The sequence below is a fragment of the Aplidium turbinatum genome, chromosome 4 (genome assembly GCF_918807975.1).
Source record: "Aplidium turbinatum chromosome 4, kaAplTurb1.1, whole genome shotgun sequence".
Classification (NCBI taxonomy): Eukaryota; Metazoa; Chordata; class Ascidiacea; order Aplousobranchia; family Polyclinidae; genus Aplidium; species Aplidium turbinatum.
In genome coordinates this window covers 9,154,123-9,175,943 of record NC_137475.1, presented here as the reverse complement: position 1 = coordinate 9,175,943, position 21,821 = coordinate 9,154,123, and the positions used below count along the sequence as shown (strand labels likewise).

Here is a 21,821-nt window from a genome sequence, read left to right as displayed (position 1 = left end):
CTGCAGCCTGGTCACATCAAAATAACAAAACAAGTTTTATTTCGAAAGTCGACTAAATTTATCATTGCTACTGACAGTAGTCCTATCCTTGGAGTGTTAAAATCTTCAGTAAATGTTTGGTCCAATGAATGCCATTTATCAAAAAGTCTTAGATTGTTAAGAAAAATCTATCATTACTTTAAAACAATGAAAACTATTAATACTACAAAAAGTGCTCAATGCTATGCAAAAAGGCAAAGCAGAGCAAATTAAATCAAATATATTTATTACTATCTGAATCCTTAACAGCCTGTTTCACCTAAGGGATCATCAGAAGGTCTTAATCAAATAGAATAAATACATTCATTCAAATAGGTATCATTACTTTAGATGCAAAACTACACTTCAAACACTACATTTTTTAGTTTTTTTGCTTTTTTATCAATACAATAATCTATTATTCAGTTGTCCAGTGTCTTGTTCCAAACCTTCCTTCAAACTTGGTCGCATCGACAGTAAACACAACGCTGAGTGTTGGCGAGAAGTTGACATACACTTGCGCATCAGACTCATACAAAATAGCAGATCAAACTTCAAACAAATTGACTGTAACATGCCAGAATGATGGAAAATGGTCTTCTGCACCACCAATATGTTATAATCGTGAGTATGTTAGTAATTTTTGTTAAGCTTTTGTTTGTAAGGACAAGTTTTGCTGCATATTAACTTTAAATAATGAGGTAAGTATTTAGAACTTGTTGTAATATTGTGTGATTGTTTAGGTGATCACGTTTGCGGAAATGGAACAGTGCAATGTCACTTTCCATTCACTTACAAAGGAATCTCATACAACCGGTGCACAACCATGAATCACGGAGTGACGCCGTGGTGTGCTTATGACGAGGAGCATGTGAAAGGACGATGGGGCAATTGCCAAAAATGTGGTGGTAATTTCACTGCACTAGCTTAACTAGAAACCAAACAGTCCCGAATTAATGCTAAAACTTGAAATATTAAGTTTGACACATCATAATGCGTCACCACATACTTGAGAAAAGATTCAAATGTTGGTTCTCTTGTTCTGTCATCAGCTTTCAACAACTTTCACCACTAAACAAAAGCAAGGATAGGCTACAACACACTTATAAAAAATCAGCAAACAGGTTTCAAATGTTGGCTCTCTTGTTCTGTTGTCAGCTTTAAACAACTTTCACTACTAAGCAAAAGCAAGAATACACTTATAAAAAAAGAGCAAACAGATTTATGTTTTCAGACTTTAAAACTACTTTAACTGCTAGCCACATAAAACAACAGGAAAACAAGATTTTTTGATTAATAGGCATATTTCTAATTGTGACAGAATTCCTTGCGCCAATAAGATGTTGCTTGTTAGGAACAATCTATCTTTGCTTAAAATGCAAAAAAGACGCTGAAACCTACGTTTCATCTTGCATGTTGGTTGGGTATCACTGCAATAATCTTTTATTCAATAATTGTCCAGGGTGTTGTTCCAAACCTTTAGCACATCACTAAGTGGTTAAGACTTGACTTACACCTGCGCATCAAACTCGTACATAATGGCAGATCCAACTTCAGAAGAAATACCAGAATGACGAAGTTCATTGCACTAGCTTAACGTAGTAATTTCATAGCAATGGCTTCAGCGCAAGTCGAATATTTTAAACATGTTGTAGAACAACAGCAAATAAAGCTCGACGCATGCCTTGATCTAATCAATTGATCACATGCTTGACACAAGTATTGGCTTCTTTCTTTTCCCTTCCGCTCCAACAAATATTAAACTACCCAGCGAGAGCAATGACACAAAAAAAGAACTCATAAAAACATGAAAATGCAGTACATGTTTGCAATCAAAACTACAAGTCTAGGTACAACAAAACAAACTTTTTCGTAAGTCGACATATCACCAACATTGATAAGATACCTAGCGTGTTGAAATAGAGAGTTAAAGTTTATTCGATTGAAATTTATTTGTGAAAGAACCGTATAGCTTGTAGGGAACGATCTATCATTGCTTAAAATGAAAAACTACACTTCAGGCAAGACATTTTTCCACATTATTTTGCTTTGTTATCAATTTTCTTTTTTCATTATTGTACCGGTACTTGATTCCAAGCATTGACTGCCTCTTGTATAAACATTTCCAAGATTCTTTTTATCAATACAATAATCTAATATTCAGTTGCTCAGTGTCTTGCTCCAAAGCTTCCTTCAAACGTGGTCGCATCAATAGCCAACATAACGCTGAGTGTTGGCGAGGAATTGACATACACTTGCGCATCAGACTCAAACATAATGGCAGATCAAACTTCAAACAAATTGACTGTAACATGCCAGAGTGGTGGAAAATGGTCTGGTGCACCGCCAGTGTGTTACAATCGTGAGTATGTTCGTAGTTGAGCTTTTGTTTGTAAGGACAAGTTTTGCTGCATATTAACTCTAAATGATGAGGTAAGTATTTAGAACATGTTGTAATGTTGAGTGATAATTTAGGTGATCACGTTTGCGGAAATGGAACAGTGCAATGTCACTTCCCATTCACTTACAAAGGAATCTCATACAACCGATGCACAACCATGAATCACGGAGTGACGCCGTGGTGTGCTTATGATGAGGAGTATGTGAAAGGACGATGGGGAAATTGCCAAGAATGTGGTGGTAATTTATTTTTGCTTGCCCAAATGAAACAAAAAAGTTGAAACATGTTATAGCCTACTGAAAGCGATGAAACGTGAAGCTTGACATTTGCTTTGATTAACTTGTCATATGCTCGACCCTAATAGCTATTATCTTTCTTGTTTTACCTTCCGTTTTAAACTTTGTTCAACCATTAGACATGAGCAGTGATACAATTATAATATATAAGCTTATAAAAAATAAAAAATATTTTGTACGTTTTCAAGTTTAAAAACTGCAGCCTGGTCACATCAAAATAACAAAACAAGTTTTATTTCGAAAGTCGACTAAATTTATCATTGCTACTGACAGTAGTCCTATCCTTGGAGTGTTAAAATCTTCAGTAAATGTTTGGTCCAATGAATGTCATTTATCAAAAAGTCTTAGATTGTTAAGAAAAGTCTATCATTACTTTAAAACAATGAAAACTATTAGGGTAGTGCGGGGCAAGACTAGTCACATTTTGGTATTATTGTGTATATCTTCACATAAAGTTAAAAATGTCTCAATTTTTAGTGTTAAACAGTTGTACTAAGGCTTCCTTAAACAAGATAGCAAAAAAAAGTGAAATTTATTTTTAAGTTATGTTAATACAACATCATTTTTACGACAGAGTCAAATGACTGGTTTTGCCTTTAAGTAAGGGTAAAACCGGTCAGTGTTTTTTTGATGAAAGAAAGAGTATATTTACACATAAAAAGTGCAGTTACACATACAAAGTGCACTACTGCAGCACATTTGTTCAGAACAGACATCAGCAAACATGCTGGATTCTATTTTATGACATTATTTGTTCAATTGCTGTGCCCAGTATCCATGGTTCTTCTTGACGACAAAACAAACTGAGCAAGGAAGATTATGACAAAATTTCCCTTTTTTTTCTGACAATGAGGTCCACATGGTACATTACAGTTGTCAAATGTTGGAACAATGGCTTTGTGAACAATTGATAGAAACACAATCAAAAATACACTTCAAATGTTTTCTAGTAGCCTATAGTTCAATATTGTTACATTTTTTTTAAATCTTTCATTTGTGATTTTTTGCGTTTTTGTCCAAATTTTGACGCACACTTTCTATAAAAAAACAGTGAGAACCATTGATAAATTTTGCATGGTAGACTTACCATATCTTAGTGAATAAGTGGACAAAATTAATTTTAGTCCAAATTTTCACTGGGGTCATGGGCAACCAAGATATTAAAAGGACCCCACTTTTTGCTTTTTTTTCATTTTGACCCACGTTTCACATTAAATAAACTCCCATGTCCCAAACCCTTTAATATTTTGTACTGATATTTTCTCAGTTCATCGAGAATCTTATAAACAACATTTCTACCAAATTTCAGTCAAAACCAATCAAAAATGGGGTCTTGGCAAGGTTTTAACATTTTGGAAAATCTTAGCCGAGAGCTGGAAACGGCCAACTTTGTATGTCTATGTTCTTTGACCGTTTAGAGTGACAATGTAAACGATGCTGTTTTTTCAATATTTGGCAGAAGTACTATCACCTGGAAAAAATTTGGGTTGTTACCTAATTTGGTTTAGCAGTGATAGGGCCTCAAACATGGTCAAAAATCAAAAAAATCGTGCCCCCTTGGCAGACCCCCCCAAACTAAATGCTTTGCTCCACACTAGGATAAGCTGATTTTTAATTTAATAGGCAAATAATACCCTATGAACCAAATGCTAAATTCTTTGGTTAAAGAATTTAGCATTTTCACCAATTGAGGCAAAAATTTGGCACAGCATTTCGTGACTGACTTGTGTTGCCCCAACCAAAATAGCCATGACTGAACAAAAATAAATACGCAATAAAACTAATTTCCAAGGAAGAACTACAAGATGAGTAGTTTTGAGACAAAGTACAATAATTGTAATTTCTTTTAAACTAGAAAGTCTGGTTTAATTAACAATTTTCATAGTGTAATGCTCTGTTTAGTCGAAACCACAAAAAAAAAGTTAGTCCAAAATATGAAGGTAAAATTTTACACCAACTTGCGTTTCGCAGACTAGACCGAGACAGCAAGCAAAAACTGCACAGCAGTTAGCCTACTGTTGTCACATCACAAAGGAGCCACTAAGTGAGCTAAAGCATTTTTTTGAGTGTACTATTTCCCAAAAAAAAGTTATGCTTGATTAAAATCAAACTGACCGGTTTTACCCGACGACTTGTTTTGCCCCGAACTACCCTAATACTACAAAAAGTGCTCAATGCTAAGCAAAAAGACAAAGCAGAGCAAATTAAATCAAATATATTTATTACTATCTGAATCCTTAACAGCCTGTTTCACCTAAGGGATCATCAGAAGGTCTTAATCAAATAGAATAAATACATTCATTCAAATAGGTATCATTACTTTAGATGCAAAACTACACTTCAAACACTACATTTTTTAGTTTTTTTGCTTTTTTATCAATACAATAATCTATTATTCAGTTGTCCAGTGTCTTGTTCCAAACCTTCCTTCAAACTTGGTCGCATCGACAGTAAACACAACGCTGAGTGTTGGCGAGAAGTTGACATACACTTGCGCATCAGACTCATACAAAATAGCAGATCAAACTTCAAACAAATTGACTGTAACATGCCAGAATGATGCAAAATGGTCTGATGCACCACCAATATGTTATAATCGTGAGTATGTTAGTAATTTTTGTTAAGCTTTTGTTTGTAAGGACAAGTTTTGCTGCATATTAACTTTAAATAATGACGTAAGTATTTAGAACTTGTTGTAATATTGTGTGATTGTTTAGGTGATCACGTTTGCGGAAATGGAACAGTGCAATGTCACTTTCCGTTCACTTACAAAGGAATCTCACACAACCGGTGCACAACCATGAATCACGGAGTGACGCCGTGGTGTGCTTATGACGAGGAGCATGTGAAAGGACGATGGGGCAATTGCCAAAAATGTGGTGGTAATTTCACTGCACTAGCTTAACTAGAAACCAAACAGTCCCGAATTAATGCTAAAACTTGAAATATTAAGTTTGACACATCATAATGCGTCACCACATACTTGAGAAAAGATTCAAATGTTGGTTCTCTTGTTCTGTCATCAGCTTTCAACAACTTTCACCACTAAACAAAAGCAAGAATAGGCTACAACACACTTATAAAAAATCAGCAAACAGGTTTCAAATGTTGGCTCTCTTGTTCTGTTGTCAGCTTTAAACAACTTTCACTAGTAAGCAAAAGCAAGGATACACTTATAAAAAAAGAGCAAACAGATTTATGTTTTCAGACTTTAAAACTACTTTAACTGCTAGCCACATAAAACAACAGGAAAACAAGATTTTTTGATTAATAGGCATATTTCTAATTGTGACAGAATTCCTTGCGCCAATAAGATGTTACTTTTTAGGAACAATCTACCTTTGCTTAAAATGCAAAAAAGACGCTGAAACCTACGTTTCATCTTGCATGTTGGTTGGGTATCACTGCAATAATCTTTTATTCAATAATTGTCCAGTGTGTTGTTCCAAACCTTCAGCACATCGCTAAGTGGTGAAAATTTGACGCACACCTGCGCATCAAACTCGTACATAATGGCAGATCCAACTTCAGAAGAAATACCAGAATGACGAAGTTCATTGCACTAGCTTAACGTAGTAATTTCATAGCATTGGCTTCAGCGCAAGTCGAATATTTTAAACATGTTGTACAGTAGAACATTGGTTCTCAAACTGGGGTCCGCGGTCCTTTTGGGGTCCGGAAAACAATTTTCTGGGACCGCGAAGCACCTTTCAAAAAAATTAACACGATCCCGAAGAAAAAAAGTTGTGGAAAGTAAAATTTTTCAGGCGTTTTGGGAGAATCTGATTGATTGATTGAATGTTTATCCTCGGACTTGGAAAGCTTCTTGCAGAGCTTAATCCTAGCAGTTTCGCATGCTTGTAGAGGCTTTGAATCACTGATGCAGGCCCGGTCACCGAGATTGACAGAGTGAAATTTCCGATTGTTGAAGTCTTGTTGCCGGGAAACTATTTCATACATTAGATGCCGCTGAATGGAGAGCAGTCCTTAACGTGCGTTGCTCAAGCGCACACCCCGAGAGTCGAACCAGCGCGGCTCGATCTTGAAGCTTCTTCGTTCCAGAAGTCATACGACACTGTGAGTAGGAGAATATCTGAGCTATCGGAAAACACTTTGTCGCAGAATACAAGATACAGAAGTCAATGTTTGGCTTCTTTGCAATTCAGCTTGATGAAACAACGGATGTTGAACATTTAGCTCAACTATGTGTTTATGTACGCTACACACACGAAAGGCATTTGGAGGATGAATTGTTGTTTTGTAGTCCACTCACCACAAGAACAACTGCTCAAGTATTTATTTTGTGAACAAGTTTTTCGACGAACACAACCTTAAATGGAAACATGTCATCGGGGTTTGCACAGATGGTGCTCCAGCTATGGTTGGCTGCCGTTCCGGTTTTCAGACTTTGGTTAAGAAACAATCTCCCGATGTTGCTGGTACGCATTGCATTATTCATCGCCAAGCCCTCATAGCAAAGACTTTGCCTGATCAGCTGAAAAATGTCCTTGACGATGTGGTTAAAGCAGTGAACTTTATCAAAGCCAATGCACTCAATTCTCGTCTATTTGCAGAATTGTGCATTGAAAGTAATTCCGAATTTGTAACTCTCTTGTTGCACTCTCATGTGAGATGGCTTTCGAAGGGTACCGTTTCGAAGGAAGAATGGTTTTGCTCTAATTTGCCTTAAGTTTTTGGAGGACCGTGAGTCGTCGACAAAATCGCAAGGGGACCGTTCAACAAATTTTTTGAAAAAGTTTGAGAACCACTGTTGTAGAACAACAGCAAATTAAGCTCGACGCTTGCCTTGATCTAATCGATTGATCACATGTTTGACACAAGTCTTGGCTTTTTTCCTTTCCCTTCCGCTTTAACAAATATTAAACTACCCAGCGAGAGCAATGACACAACAATGAACTCATAAAAACATGAAAATGCAGTACATGTTTGCAGGGCCTCCAAGAGCCCTGCCGGGCCCCGGTGCAGATGTTGCTGCCGGGCCCCCCAGCGCGACATGTCGCGTGATATCTCACAAATCACAAGCAAAATTTGCGGTGCGTGTTAATCCACAAGGCCAATGCATACATGGTGTTCCGCACAGTGTTTTTATTTTAAAACCAGATCTATTTAAATAATAATACAAAGAATACATTAGGTTAAAGTATTAACACTCCACTATTTCACAAAGAATGCAGTATTGTAGTGGTGTTTATGACTTTAAATTCACAGATACACACTAGTTATACACAAAGATAAAAGGCTGTGGCTATAGTTACACTATGTAGTGTAAATATAACCTCAATAGCGTTGCCAGATAAGGAATTCTGCTCTAATTTGAGGAAAAGTTTATAGCTGTTGAAAACAAAAACTTGTATTTTGGAATTTTTTTTTAGTCATTTGCAAAGATCAAAACCCTGACCTTATTCCTAACTCTAACCCTTACCCCTTCCTAACTTTAATCCTAACTCTGGCAACACCTGATTGTAACAATGGCAAAAAGTGGGTAAAAATAGCCACTTTGAAGATAAAAATGGCAACACTATCCGGCATGGCTGACATACATATGTGTGCAACTGTGCATACTGCATACAGCTTTACATTAACATACCCTACAATATCATTTCTGACCTTAAAATCAGCAGAGACTAGGAGACTAAACTTGGATGAATGCATTGCTATTGTTCATGACATTAAGAAAAACCAACTTTATTTCAGGATCAATAGGCAGCTTCTTATTTTTACTCCTTTAGTTTTCTTTGCTTGTTTGAGTGAAACTGCATTCACGCACGATTGAGGGTCACTTTCTCTTCATTTCTACAGCAAGTGGTCAGTAGAAACCAAAGTTGAATATATTTATATTTTCAAGTCCTATCAATGTAAATGCACCTACCTACATCTATCACTATACTATGTATCGATACCTTTACAAATACCCTGCATAACGACAGAATGGCTGTTTTGAGCCAATATTTACACTGTTCCTGAAATTCAAGAGTAAGATTGGATTGGCCTGGCTGGAGAAGACTGCTAAAAAATAAATAGTGAAAACAAACGAAAACGAAAACTTCAACAAAACAAATATTTGTTTATATACTAAGCATATTTTTGAAAATCAACACCTTTCTGCAGTGCTGAAAAAGGAAGTTGCATTGCAATTAGGACACTTCTGATTCTGTCTGTAGTTGAAAGAAACTGTACTTCAACAGAAGTAAAGATCTATGATTTTTACTCAGAAAATCATACTTTCACTAATCTTTTAACTTTTTTTCGAATTTTGTCAGACTGTTATGACATTTGGCCCTGCTACAAGGACAAAATTATTTTCCAGCACTGCTTCCACGAAACTTGCTTGCATTCCAATACAGCAAAATCATTCAACAAGTCCTAAAAACTCAAAAATACTGTAATTGTCTCAGGCTATATTAGAGAAGTTCCATGATTTCAGTACATGTAATTAGTATATAATTACTAATTAGTATCATATCCAAAACAAAAAACACTTGAGCATTTTTGTACTGAAAAAGTGACAATAACGACTTCTTGCTAAGCAATTCTAACAATATTTCAATACTTTTTACTATTTTCTGAACTCTTAAAATATCACACTAAACAAGATTATACCTATACAACTAAAATTGTACCAGTTCGACATGATTACACATAACTGTCACTGCTTGCTTGTGTCATAAATTGACAAGATGTCAGAAAAATGCATGAAATACCTTCTGTGTAATGACTGTAACCTAACCTGATCAATCAATTGTTTATTAAAACATACCGTACACACCCAAATATTCACATTAAAACACCCAGACTAACACTGAAATTAAAACATTGAAATAAACTGAAATATTCATTCACACTGCAATATGTGTTTTCTGTAGTTTTTTAAAAAAGAATGCCCATGGTGGGCCCAATTGAAATACGAAACTAACATAAAAAATAATATTTCATGCAAAATCGACCTTAGCACGCAAATTTAAACATTTTGTCAGGCCCCCCTGAAAGTAAAAAATTGAAAATTCTGTAGTCATAAAAAAGAGCATACCCATGAGGGGGATCAATCAAAATACGAAACTAATATAATGTAGGCCTATATACAGTAAAAACAATATATTATCGACCTGAGCACGCAAAATTTAACATGTTGTCGGGCCCCTTGAACTAAAAAAATTGAAAATTCTGCAGTTTTGAAAATGGGCATACCCATGAGGGGGCCCAAAGTCCAATTGAAATATGAAACTACCGGTAATATAAAAAACAAAGATTATGCAAAATCGACCTAAGCATGCAAATTTAAACATTTTGTCGAGCCCTTTAAACTAAAAAAATTGAAAATTTTGTAGATTTGAAAAAGGGCATACCCATGAGGGGCCCAATTGAAATATGAAACTACCGGTAATATAAAAAACAATATTTTATGCAAAATTGACCTGAGCACGCAAATTTAAACATTTTGTCGGGCCCTCTGAACTAAGAAAATTGAAAATTCTGTAGTTTTGAAAATGGGCATACCCATGAGGGGGGCCCAATTAAAATATGAAACTACAACCGGTAATATAAAAAACAATAATTTATGCAAAATTGACCTGAGCACGCAAATTTAAACATTTTGTCGGGCCCTGTGAACTCAAAAAAATTGAAAATTCTGTAGTTTTGAAAAAGGGCATACCCATGAGGGGCCCAAACGAAACACAAAACTAATATAAAAAAAACATTATTTTATGCAAAATCGACCTGAGCATGCAAATTTAAACATTTTATCGGGCCCCATGAACTCAAAAAATTGAAAATTTTGTAGTTTTGAAAAAGGACATATGCTACCCATGAGGGGGGCCCAATCGAAATACAAAACTAACATAAAAAACAATCTTTTATGCAAAATCAACCTGAGCATGCAAATTTAAACATTTTGTCGGGCCCCATGAACTAAAAAAATTGAAAATTTTGTAGTTTTGAAAAAGGACATATGCTACCCATGAGGGGGGCCCAATCGAAATACGAAACTAACATAAAAAACAATATATTATGCAAAATCAACCTGAGCCTGCAAATTTTAACATTTTGTCGGGCCCCCTGAACTCAAAACATTAAGAATTCTGTAGTTTTAAAAAAGGGCATACCCATGAGGGGCCCAATCAACATACGGAACTAATATAAAAACAATATTTTATGCAAAATCGTTCAAATCAACTTTAACGCGTGAATTTAGACATTTTGTCGGGCCCCCTTGAACTCACCGGGCCCCGGTGCAATGCACCGGTTGTCCCCCCCTCTTGTGGGCCCTGCATGTTTGCAATCAAAACTACAAGCCTATGTAGGCCTACACCATACAAACTTTTTCGTAAGTCGACATATATCACCAACATTGATAAGATACCTAGCGTGTTGAAATGGAGAGTTAATGTTTATTCGATTGAAATTTATTTGTGAAAGAACCGTATAGCTTGTAGGGAACGATCTATCATTGCTTAAAATGAAAAACTACACTTCAGGCAAGACATTCTTCCACATTATTTTGCTTTGTTATCAATTTTCTTTTTTCATTATTGTACCGGTACTTGATTCCAAGCATTGACTGCCTCTTGTATAAACATTTCCAAGATTCTTTTTATCAATACAGTAATCTATTATTCAGTTGTCCAGTGTCTTGCTCCAAACCTTCCTTCATACGTCGTAGCATCGACAGTGAACATAACGCTCAGTGTTGGCGAGGAATTGACATACACTTGCGCATCAGACTCATACATAATGGCAGATCAAACTTCAGACAAACTGACTGTAACATGCCAGAATGGTGGAAAATGGTCTGATGCACCGCCAATATGTTATAATCGTGAGTATGTTGATAATTTTTGTTTAAGCTTTTGTTTGTAAGGACAAGTTTTGCTGCATTTAAGTTTTTAGCAGCCGATTGTAGCATCGAATAGACAGCGATAGACACGTGTTTCGCCCATGAGGCTGTTTTTTTTTTTTTTTTTTTTTTTTTTTTTTTATATTGAAAAGTAAAAACAGTTGAACAGTACTACGAAAAATAAATACATTGGGCATGTGATTTCTAATCTTGAAAAGCCAATTAGGAAAGTAACAATGCAGAAGAAACAATTGGTGAGGGCAATCATATTATTGATGCCAGCCTGTTGCACAGTATAGGTTATACCTGAATTAAGAGAATAAACGCATGCGATAGACTTGGAAATTCATTGTAGTTATGATATCACTTTTATGTTTGGGGCTAGTGTTGTATCTCCATAATAACGGACATCTAATAAGTACGTTCATACAACAGTAGCCCAAAGGATATTCTTATCATACATATGCCAAAAGGCGTTGTTGTGTTAAACATGAAATCAGATGCATTTCGCAGGTATGTAGGTAACACATTACAAGTCACAATAAAGGTGTCTATGTTACTGTGCGTCCCACAACGCACATTTGTAGTCAAAAAATAAACAAATCAATAAGTAGGAATATAATGTAATGCATGCAATTGCATAAACGAAGAAGGATCTGCATATTGCCTCATTGCTCTCTTGTAGTGCAATGATGCTACGTGCAGATGGTATGTGTGAATAAGAATCATTTACTATGGCGCATTTCATAAAATTCACAAGTCAGGTACATACACTGCAAATGATAACAATTAATAGCAGAATTCTTTCGAGAACAGTGGGTTCTTGGTTGTCATCTTCGACTTATGCTACAGTGTGGGAGTTTGTAAGGGGCGTCGGTATTACAGAGGTGTCATTTTGAAGATATTCTTTAATTTTTGTTTTAATAACCCAGAGGGTTGTTTTGGTAAATTTTTTGTTGTCCCACATATATTTATCTCCAATGTCTAGTGAAATTTTCTTTTTAATTATGGTACTCTTAACTGTATTTAGGATCAGCAGAATCAGTAGGTTGTCTGCCTGTCTGCTTGGAAAATGGTTGTATAGGATTATATCAGTTGTAAGTTTAATCTTTTGTTTTGTTATTGAATGATATAGCTTTTCTATTTTTTTCCAAATTGATTTCGTGAAGGTACATTCAGTTAACAGGTGTTTTATATTGTCAACAGCCATTTTGCAAAATTTGCACTGAGTAATTTTGTTCTGGCTGCAACGCCATGAGTTAGATTGTTTGTAAAAATCGCCCCATTTAAAAGCTGAATGTGCTATTCGATAGCAGATCGATATGTCAGAGTTTGAAAAGTATGGTTTGATATTTTTCTTCATAAGGAGCATTTCTGACCAGCTTATTGGTTCATTGTTTTGGCTCTTAATTTCAGTTTTAGTTTCTTTTTGTGTTTTTAGGGTTGTGTATATTGTATTATATGATATATCAGTCCAGTCAAGATTGTGTTTTCGGAGTTGGAGAAAAGTGCGAAAAATATCAGAATAAAACGAATTTGGGCAATCAGAGTGTGGTTCACTTAGGTTATATAATTTTTGGTTGATGTGCCTTATTTTATAGTTTAGATTGTACTTTGCCCACTCATGCCATAGTTCTGTAGCTTTATCGAGTGTGGACAGGTGTCTAATTCTGTCAGCTCTACTGGTTTGAAATTTTGTTTCTATGTCAATCATTTTTAATCCTCCGTTTTTAACTTCTGCAATGATTTTTGTTCTGCTTAATTGCTCAATTGGAGATGGATACCATAGAAAATTGTATAAGATTTTGTTTAAGGATTGGATATGCTTTTTTTGTGGGTAAAGAACCCTTCCCATGTGAAGAGATATAGGCACGAGGAGAGTATTTATTATATTGATTTTTCCTAGAAGGGAGAGTGGTCGAAATTTATGAATGTTGGCAGTCGTTTCAGTTTGTTTTATCACTTTTTCCCAGTTAAGAGTGTCTAGTTTTTTGTTGTTGTTTCCTAACCAGATTCCAAGGATTTTTATTTCATTTTGAATTTGAATATGTGGGTAATGTTGCTGTACTTCACTTTGTAACTCAGGTTGTGATACAAGCATTTGTGTTTTATTTTCGTTAATTTTTTGTCCTGACATTTGTTGGTAAAGTTTTAATTCTTTAAGTATTTCAGTAATAGAATTAAGGTTATTTGTGATAAACGTTGTGTCGTCTGCGTATTGTTCGATTTTTACTGCTTTTTTATTTATGGAGAAGCCTTTTATTGATGCATTGCTCTCTATGCGGCGTGTGAGTACATCGGCGCATATTATAAAAAAGAGCATGCTCAGAGGGCATCCTTGTCGGATGCCTCGCCTAATGTCGATTTTTTTTGTCAGTGCTCCATTCATTTCAACTCGACTAGAGATGTTTGAGTATATAAGAGTTAAGTATGAAATCATCACTGGCTTAAATCCAATTTTTTGGAGTATTTTGTACAGAAAAGAATGTTCCACTCTGTCAAAGGCTTTTTCAAAGTCTGTTACCATTATATATAATTTCCTGTTTTTTAGTTTTGCTGCTTCGATGGCTGCTTGAATATTCATTGTAGCGTGTTCAATTCGTCTGTTCGGTAGACCACATTTTTGGTTGGGTTGAATCAGTGTTTTCATTAAGGGGGTGATTCTATTGGCTAGGATTTTGCTTAAAATTTTGTAATCAGTGTTCAATAATGAGATTGGTCTCCAATTTTTCAGCGATGATTTATCTCCTTTTTTGTGAAAAAGTTTAACTATGGCTTCTCTCATCGTTACTGTCATAGTGTTTTTTAAAAAGCAGTTAGTATACATTTCAAGCAAATCATATTTCAAAATGTGCCAACATTTTTGATAAAAGATTGCGCTGAGGCCATCCGAGCCGGGGGCTGAGTTTTTATGTAATGTATCAATTGCGATCTTAATTTAATCTTTTGTTATTAGTCTTTCATTTTCTTGTACTTCATCTGCATGTATTGTGGTGTGATTCAAAATGTTTAGATATTCATCTTGTTCAGTTGGATCAATTTTTCCATCAATTCCCCATAACTTATGGTAAAAATTGTGTGTTTCTGTTAAGATGTCATTTTTGTTGGTTACAACTTTATTGTCCTCTGTATGTAGTTCGGTGATAGTATTATTTTTACCTCTTTTCGTTTCAAGATGAAAAAATCCTTTGCTTGTTTCCTCTGAATCGTTTTGAGGTATTTTGCAGCGAATTTGTGCTCCTCTTTGCGTGTTATTGTGAAATTGTTCAATAACATCGGTAAATTTTGCTCGATCAGATACTAGGTTTGGATGAAATTCGTCTTCAATCTTAGAGTTTAAGATCTGGAGTTGTTGGTTTGCTGTGTCATATGCTTCTCGTTGCATCGTTGCAAGTTGCTGTGAGAGCTCTATCAGCTTATTTTTAAGTATTTCTTTTCCTTTATCCCACCATTCAAGAGTATTTTGAAAGTTTGGTTTTCTTATTGTCCAATTGGTCCATGTTGTTTCTATTTCGGATATTACATGTTGATGTTGAAAGATGGAGTTATTTACTTTATATGTGTGTTGATCCCATTTTATGTGTGTGTGATAGCTTAATGATAAGGTTGGTGCATTATTATGGTCTGAGTACAAATTTGTGTGATGTGTAATGTTTTCAAAGTGCTTCAAGGTATTGTTGTTTATATATATTCTATCTATTCTTGTTTTTGCTTTTGGATGTGAATATGTATAGATTGCTTTGTGTGGATGTTTGTATCGAAATATGTCTATTAGTTGAAAATTATTAACTAGTGTTTTAAAAGTCTTTTTGTCGTAGGTGTTTGAGAAGGATTGAGGGTTTGCAGTATCTAGAGGGTCTGTGATGAGGTTAAAGTCACCAAGTAGTATTATTTTGTCATCATTCCATTTTTTTAAGTTTGTGGATAGTATTTTTGATAGTGATGTTTTGTCTTTATGATTTTGTGGAAAGTATGCATTGATAATATGCATATTTTCACCATTAATATTGATGTGTAGTTGGTGGAGGTGGTTGTTCTTTAAAATAGTATGTCTGGGTTGACCCTTTTGATATATTTCATTTTTTAGTATTATCATAGTTCCTGCACGAAAGCTTGGAGAATCAGGGAATATGTTTGAGAAAAGTTTTATGTTATAAAATTTTTCCCAATTTTCTAATTGTTTAGGTAAAAGTCGATGAGTTTCCTGAATAGCTAAGGCAGAGAGTCTATGAAGCTTAAAGAATTTTATAATGTTGGTAAATTTTTTGGAAATTCCATTTATATTGATTGAGCAAATTTTAAGCTTTTTAACTTGCATGTGACAAGTTTGACTCTCTGCCTCAGAAAGCATTTCACTAGGTGTCAAAAGTATGATACACAATCACATTAGGCTATATTATAGGCTATTTAACACTATGATTATTATTACCTTTTTTTTCGGTTTTTAGGCGATAAAAGGATTCAATAAAAATTCTTTTTAAATATTATAGTTAGTAAGTATTTTCGTTGTCTCTTGGCAGCTCTTCTTCTTTGTTTGGTTCAAGGATAGATTTTTCATCGTTTTCTGATGGCGTGAGAGGGTTTTCATCTGTCTGATTCTGGGATGATGTGTCAATCATCAGAGGCATTAAGCTTTGTTCTGAATCGGAGGATGAGTTTTTTGAGTAGTTTGGATCTATTTTTTGGGTCTTGTTTTCTAAGGGCGGACTATCTTCAAGAGGTCGCTTATTAGGTCTGATGTAGGTGGGTGTTGGTGAATGGTGACTTTCAGGTGCATTTCTTGTTTTAGATATCGGATGTCTTTGTTGATTGTGTGTTGTTTTCTTTTTCTTTTTCTTTGTCTTCTTTCGTGTGCTTTTCTTTTCCCATGGGTTTGATGCTATGTCAGTGGACTCTCTATCTGAGGATAGTCCTTCTGTGTTAGGGCTTGTAGTACCACTTTCAGTTTCGGCGTTTCTTTGTTGAGTTAGGAGAGCACGTTTTGGGCATTCCGTACCTTGATGTCCTCGGTGTTGGCAATACCCACACAATATCCTCATGGGACATGTTGCATCGAGGTGGTCTAGTCCTTTGCAGAAGCGACAAAGATGACGTTGAGGAGTATTGTTCACTTTTTGTGTCGTTCGGCATTGTTGGGCTGTGTGCCCCTTCTTTTTGCATATATCGCACTGGGCGCAATCTGCTGCCCAATGACCTCGCTTTTTGCATATTCTGCACAGGGGGAGATGCTCCTGTCCTGGCTTTGTGATATATATCCATATACCGTGTACTTTGATTTTGTCTGGGATATTTTCCAGGTTTATGTCCCTTAAATGGATATGGACATACTCGTTTTTTATGTTTGGGAATTTTTTAAATCTCCCAAGAAAGATTTTTTCGGGTTTTCCCCATTTACAGTCATTTGCAATGTCTCTTGTTAGTTCTACCGGCCACTCTACTGGAACTGGGTACAGTGTTACTATGTCACAGGGTGGCTTGGGCTTCCATGCTGTGACTGTTATTGTTGCTCCTTGGAATTGATATGCTGTTGGGGTTTGGTGATCTATAGCTAGTTTTTCCAAGTTTTCCTTTTCTGCTTCGGTGTGTGTGATAACGAATTGATGTTCTTTTAGGTTTAACGTGCGCACTCCTTCAAGTCCTTTAGAATACTTGCTTAGAAAGCCATCTTCCATGAAGAAACTAATAAAATTGTCTATGCTCAGCCAACCTTGGCATTCAGCTTTCACTATAAGTCTTCTTTGGAAGTTGTATGGCTCGCTTGGTATCATTGTTGCGAGCTATACTATAGCCTACTGCTTTAATTCTCAGATCACAATTGTATGTACGAGTATTTGTTAAATTTTCAAAGCAAAAGTTAAATAGTTTGTGGAATTATAAACTAGCTCTTGCAGGTTTTACCACGTTGGCAGTGAGAACGCTGCTGGCGCCCAATCAGTTACAAAAAAACTGCCAACCTTTTCGAAAGAAACTGCTTAAGGCGTTTCTTTCCTTTTTACATCAACAAAATAGAGGTTTTTCCTTTTTGAAGAAATCAGCAGAAAGCCTCAGGGAAAAGAAGCCAGCTGATTGCCTCAAAAAAGAAAAAAAGCAAAATATAAGTAAACACTCTAGATCAGTGGAGCCTAAGGCAGAGTCCACTGATCCAGCTGACGTAGGCTACTCTCTTCACTTCTGTATATTTACTATCCTAGGCTAAAGTATACTAAACACAAAAGATCATATATATATATCTCCTTTTACTATACTAAATTCTTTAAACACGAGTTTCTCCCATGAGGCTGGGCTTATCAGTATCGCACCGTATGTGTTAAACTGTTTTATTTGCATCAACAGCGCACGGGTACAAATAATTGACACGGCGAGAGAGCACAAACAAACATAGCCAGGTCAAAGACTTTCAGAAACCGGCCTGCCACACCCCGCGGCGGCGGGGAGCGGCGTGATTTATGGGGTGACGATGCACCCGGAGGGTTAAGTCCACCAGCTTAGGTCGCGAGGGCCAGGCTGGGGCGTCGAGGTACCTGTGGAGGGAGAGTGTGGATCGAAAAACTATATGGCCCGTCCGCAAATTTAGAATGGCGGAGCGGGCCAGGGAGACAGGCTCTTTCTGCATAGCCCAGAAAGAAGCCCTGCGACGAACCGGGCGACCCGTCGTGTGTGGACGCTGGAACCGGCAGTAATTGACCGCCGGGCAGCGCCCACGTCTCCTTCACGCGTCCTCGCGCAGGTACTTTGACTCTTATACCCGGTCTGCCAGTAGGCAGAGCGGATAAAATTGGGGTCTCCCACGAGGAAGAGAGTCGAACCATTTAAGGATAATTTGGCTCTCGTGGCAGACGAATAATCAATAAAAATGTGGAGCAGAGGCTCGATGAATCAATATACTGTAATCAAAAAAAAAAAAAATATATATATAGGTGGGAGTGTAATTAATACTCACTGGAGAAGAGTAAGCTTTCATTCGGCGAGCACGGATGTGCACTGGCCAGACGTTGAGGCAGGTTCGCCCAGCTGGGTCGGGGAGGCTAGCGATCGAAACCAGAGGCACTGATAGACTGCATTACCGGTAAAAATAGAAAATTGGGGTAGAAGTTTTGAGGCTGCATCGAGTTGATCAGGGGATCGTGTTGATCAATGCATTGAAAGCGGAGCGATGTTGATCCGAGCGGGCAAGAACAGCGTTACAAGGCGAAAGCAGCGTATGACAGTTCGAAACAATTGATTGATTAGTACATAGAGAATCTAGTGATGATTGAAATTGCTTAATTGCTATTAAACCAGTCTCAAGTCACAATGTACATGAGGTATTTTATTTCCTTCCTTTTTACTTTAGAATGGTTGTTTTTGAAGAGACTGGAGTATCATATAAAAGAAATGGCGCAGGTTTATAGAAATAAGGTGATGACATAAGGTGATCAATTTTAAGCCAATATTGTTATAAGGTTATAACGTCTAAACGGTTTGCTGTCTTGCGCGCCCGGATACTTACTGTAACGTTATTAGGGAATAAGTTTCTGATCGCTGATGTCGTCTTTTCTATGACGTAGCCCCTCCACAAGTGAGCCCGGCGTTCCAAGCTTTCCAGACGCGGAAGGATCCTTTGATTGAGAGGGAAGCCACTTTTCTAGCCACCTCTGCTACCCCACGAGTAGGAACGCCCAAGGCCGTCAGAGCTCGAGAGCTCATCGGGGCATAGCTCCCGAGGGAGCCTACGACGAACGGAAGTGACAGGACGTCCCTGCAAGGGCGCTTCCTGTCTTCCTTTATGTTGACACATAACTCGCCGTACTTGTCGTGTTTCCTGTCGGCGGCTTTTCGAAGAGAATCCGCGCCGTTGTCGAACGGACATGTGACGTCACATACGACCGTGACACCGTCAGGGCGTTGCAGGACGATGTCAGGACGCAGATCGGCACCGCCCGCTTCCACGTGCTGTGGAACCGTACTATCTATGGAAAGCCCGGGTTGCCATTCGGCAGGCACGTGCCCCACGATCTCCCTTAATACCGAATTGTGTCGTTCCGTGATGACAGTCATCACGGTAGGGCAGTGATTCAATATCGACCGCCGCTTTACCAGTCAGTTTAACTCTTATCTTTGTGGAAAGAAAGAGCCAACAAAACCAGCAGGTGCCAGGGGTAGGTCAATGTGAAGAAAGGCGTTCTTCCCGGCTATCAGCACAAGGCTGATTACTCACTAGCACAGCGAGCAGCAGTAACGCTTCGCTAACCAGAACGGTGTAGCTTCCACGCTAGCCATTGAGACCTCCAATAAACGTTTTGCTGCATATTAGCTCTAAATAGTGGGATAACTATTCATAACTTGTTGTAATGTTGAGTGAACATTTAGGTGATCACGTTTGTGGAAATGGAACAGTGCAATGTCACTTCCCATTCACTTTCAAAGGAGTCTCATACAACCGGTGTACAACTAGGAATCACGGAGTGACTCCATGGTGTTCGTATGACGAGGAACATATAACTGGACGATGGGGAAATTGCCAAGAATGTGGTGGTAATTTATTTTTGCTTGTTTAAAATACAGGGGCTCCGGACACTTCTTGAGAGTATGTGGGGTAATTTAAGCGGGGCCAGGAACGATGTTTTGACATCAATAAAGGGCCTATTGGATTATCGCATCACATATACTTTCGGGAGGTTGCCTCCAGACGCACTTCAAATTACTGAAGGCTTCAGTTTCTTATACAGCGTCTTAGGCGACATCCCGCCGAAGGCGCAAATTTTTTGCTTTCCAGCACGATTTGAAATCGAAAAATTATTTCAACCAATCTGAAATCTCGAGCAAAAGCTCCATAACATTTGCCACATTTTGAAATCTGGAAACCAAAATTTCAAAGTGATTTATCTGAAATGTTATCACTTCGTCTACCGTTTCAACCGAAACAACATTGAAACCGCCTTGAGACCTGCATTAACAAACACTGAGCCACGGTTGGACTTGCTTTGTTCACACTGAATAAATGTGTTTGCTTTTTTGTTTTGTTTCCAGTAGGCTGCCCATAGGCTTCGTTGTTATTGTCAGAAATAAATAAAAGCAAACTGAACTGAGAACGGTAGATTGTTTTTGGTTTTCTTTAGATTTCAGCTTTTCAATAAATATCACAAATGTATATTTCGCACTGTTCGTCGTTTTAATCGTAAGGGGCCGCGAAACATTTTAGGAGATTAAAAGGGGTCGCGAGCAAAAAAGTTTGGTAAGCCCTGATCTAAACTATGACATCATTGTTTCAACCATAGAGAATGCTGTACTGTATGAGAGTAATTATATTGATTGATAGATTGCTCCACCAATCACACACAACCTCACCCACACATGCTACCCATCAATAGTAGGCACATCAGAAAAGTTTAAAGATTGGATTTCATCATTGAGCTATCAAAGATAATCAAACTAGTGTGTATCAAATGAGTGAAGACCTTTTTTTAGACCTCCGTCTCTGATTTTCTGTTTTCGCTACGTTTTCAAAGAAAATTGGCTTTCAAAAGGGTGGGCCAGGTTCACCCAGAAAATAAAGTAGATGGGTCCAGGCCCACGATGCCTACGTGGTTCTTCCATGCCTGGTTCAACCCCGAAAGACATTGAAACAGTGCAGCTGTAGTGGTTTTTGTTCGTGGAAAAAGCGAAATTAAACAGTTTGTAGCAGTGAGAAATTATGACGTCACACATAGCCCCTTGTGAGGCGTATATTTTTGACAGGATACATAGTTTGGCGTTGTCTTGCGAGTCAGAGTTTCCAAGCAAAAACTCAAAATTTGTACAACAAAATAAAAAAATAAAATACAGAAGTAAAAAAAACATATAAAAAAGGAAATTTTTATCTCCACATTAGTGGGGGGGGGGGGGTAATTTCGCATTAATTACCCCCCACTCTAATTGGTGGGAGGTAATCACCCCCGGCCCCCCTCTAACGGAGCCCATGCTTAAATAAAACAAAAAAGTTGAAACATGTGGTAGTCTACAGAAAGCGATGAAACATGAAGCTTGACACTTGTCCGATTTAATTGACTTGTCATGTGCTTGACCCAAATAGCTATTATTATTATTTATTTGCGTCAGACAAAGCTGTCCCTATCTAAAACAAAACAACGAAATAATACACAAGCTGCAAATACACAAAGGTCATAGAGAGCCACTTTGGATGTCGTCAGTTTAAACTCTCACTTAATAGGCTATCTACTGTTACAAGTTTACATACAATGGTACGGTAGTGTTACAAGTTAGAAGAATTGAA

The 21,821-nt window shown here is 37.2% G+C and overlaps 1 protein-coding gene across 1 annotated transcript in view; it reads left to right on the top strand.

Moving 5' to 3' along the window:
* LOC145768880 (sushi, von Willebrand factor type A, EGF and pentraxin domain-containing protein 1-like) overlaps positions 1 to 21,821 on the top strand; it is a 90,589-nt gene that overhangs the window by 51,154 nt on the left and 17,614 nt on the right. Inside the window, exons 37-44 of the mRNA XM_082580485.1 lie at positions 445 to 642; positions 762 to 926; positions 2,183 to 2,380; positions 2,494 to 2,658; positions 5,116 to 5,313; positions 5,433 to 5,597; positions 11,354 to 11,551; positions 19,919 to 20,083. Of these exons, the coding sequence (XP_082436611.1) occupies positions 445 to 642; positions 762 to 926; positions 2,183 to 2,380; positions 2,494 to 2,658; positions 5,116 to 5,313; positions 5,433 to 5,597; positions 11,354 to 11,551; positions 19,919 to 20,083 (1,452 nt within the window). The remainder of the gene's footprint in view (positions 1 to 444; positions 643 to 761; positions 927 to 2,182; positions 2,381 to 2,493; positions 2,659 to 5,115; positions 5,314 to 5,432; positions 5,598 to 11,353; positions 11,552 to 19,918; positions 20,084 to 21,821) is intronic.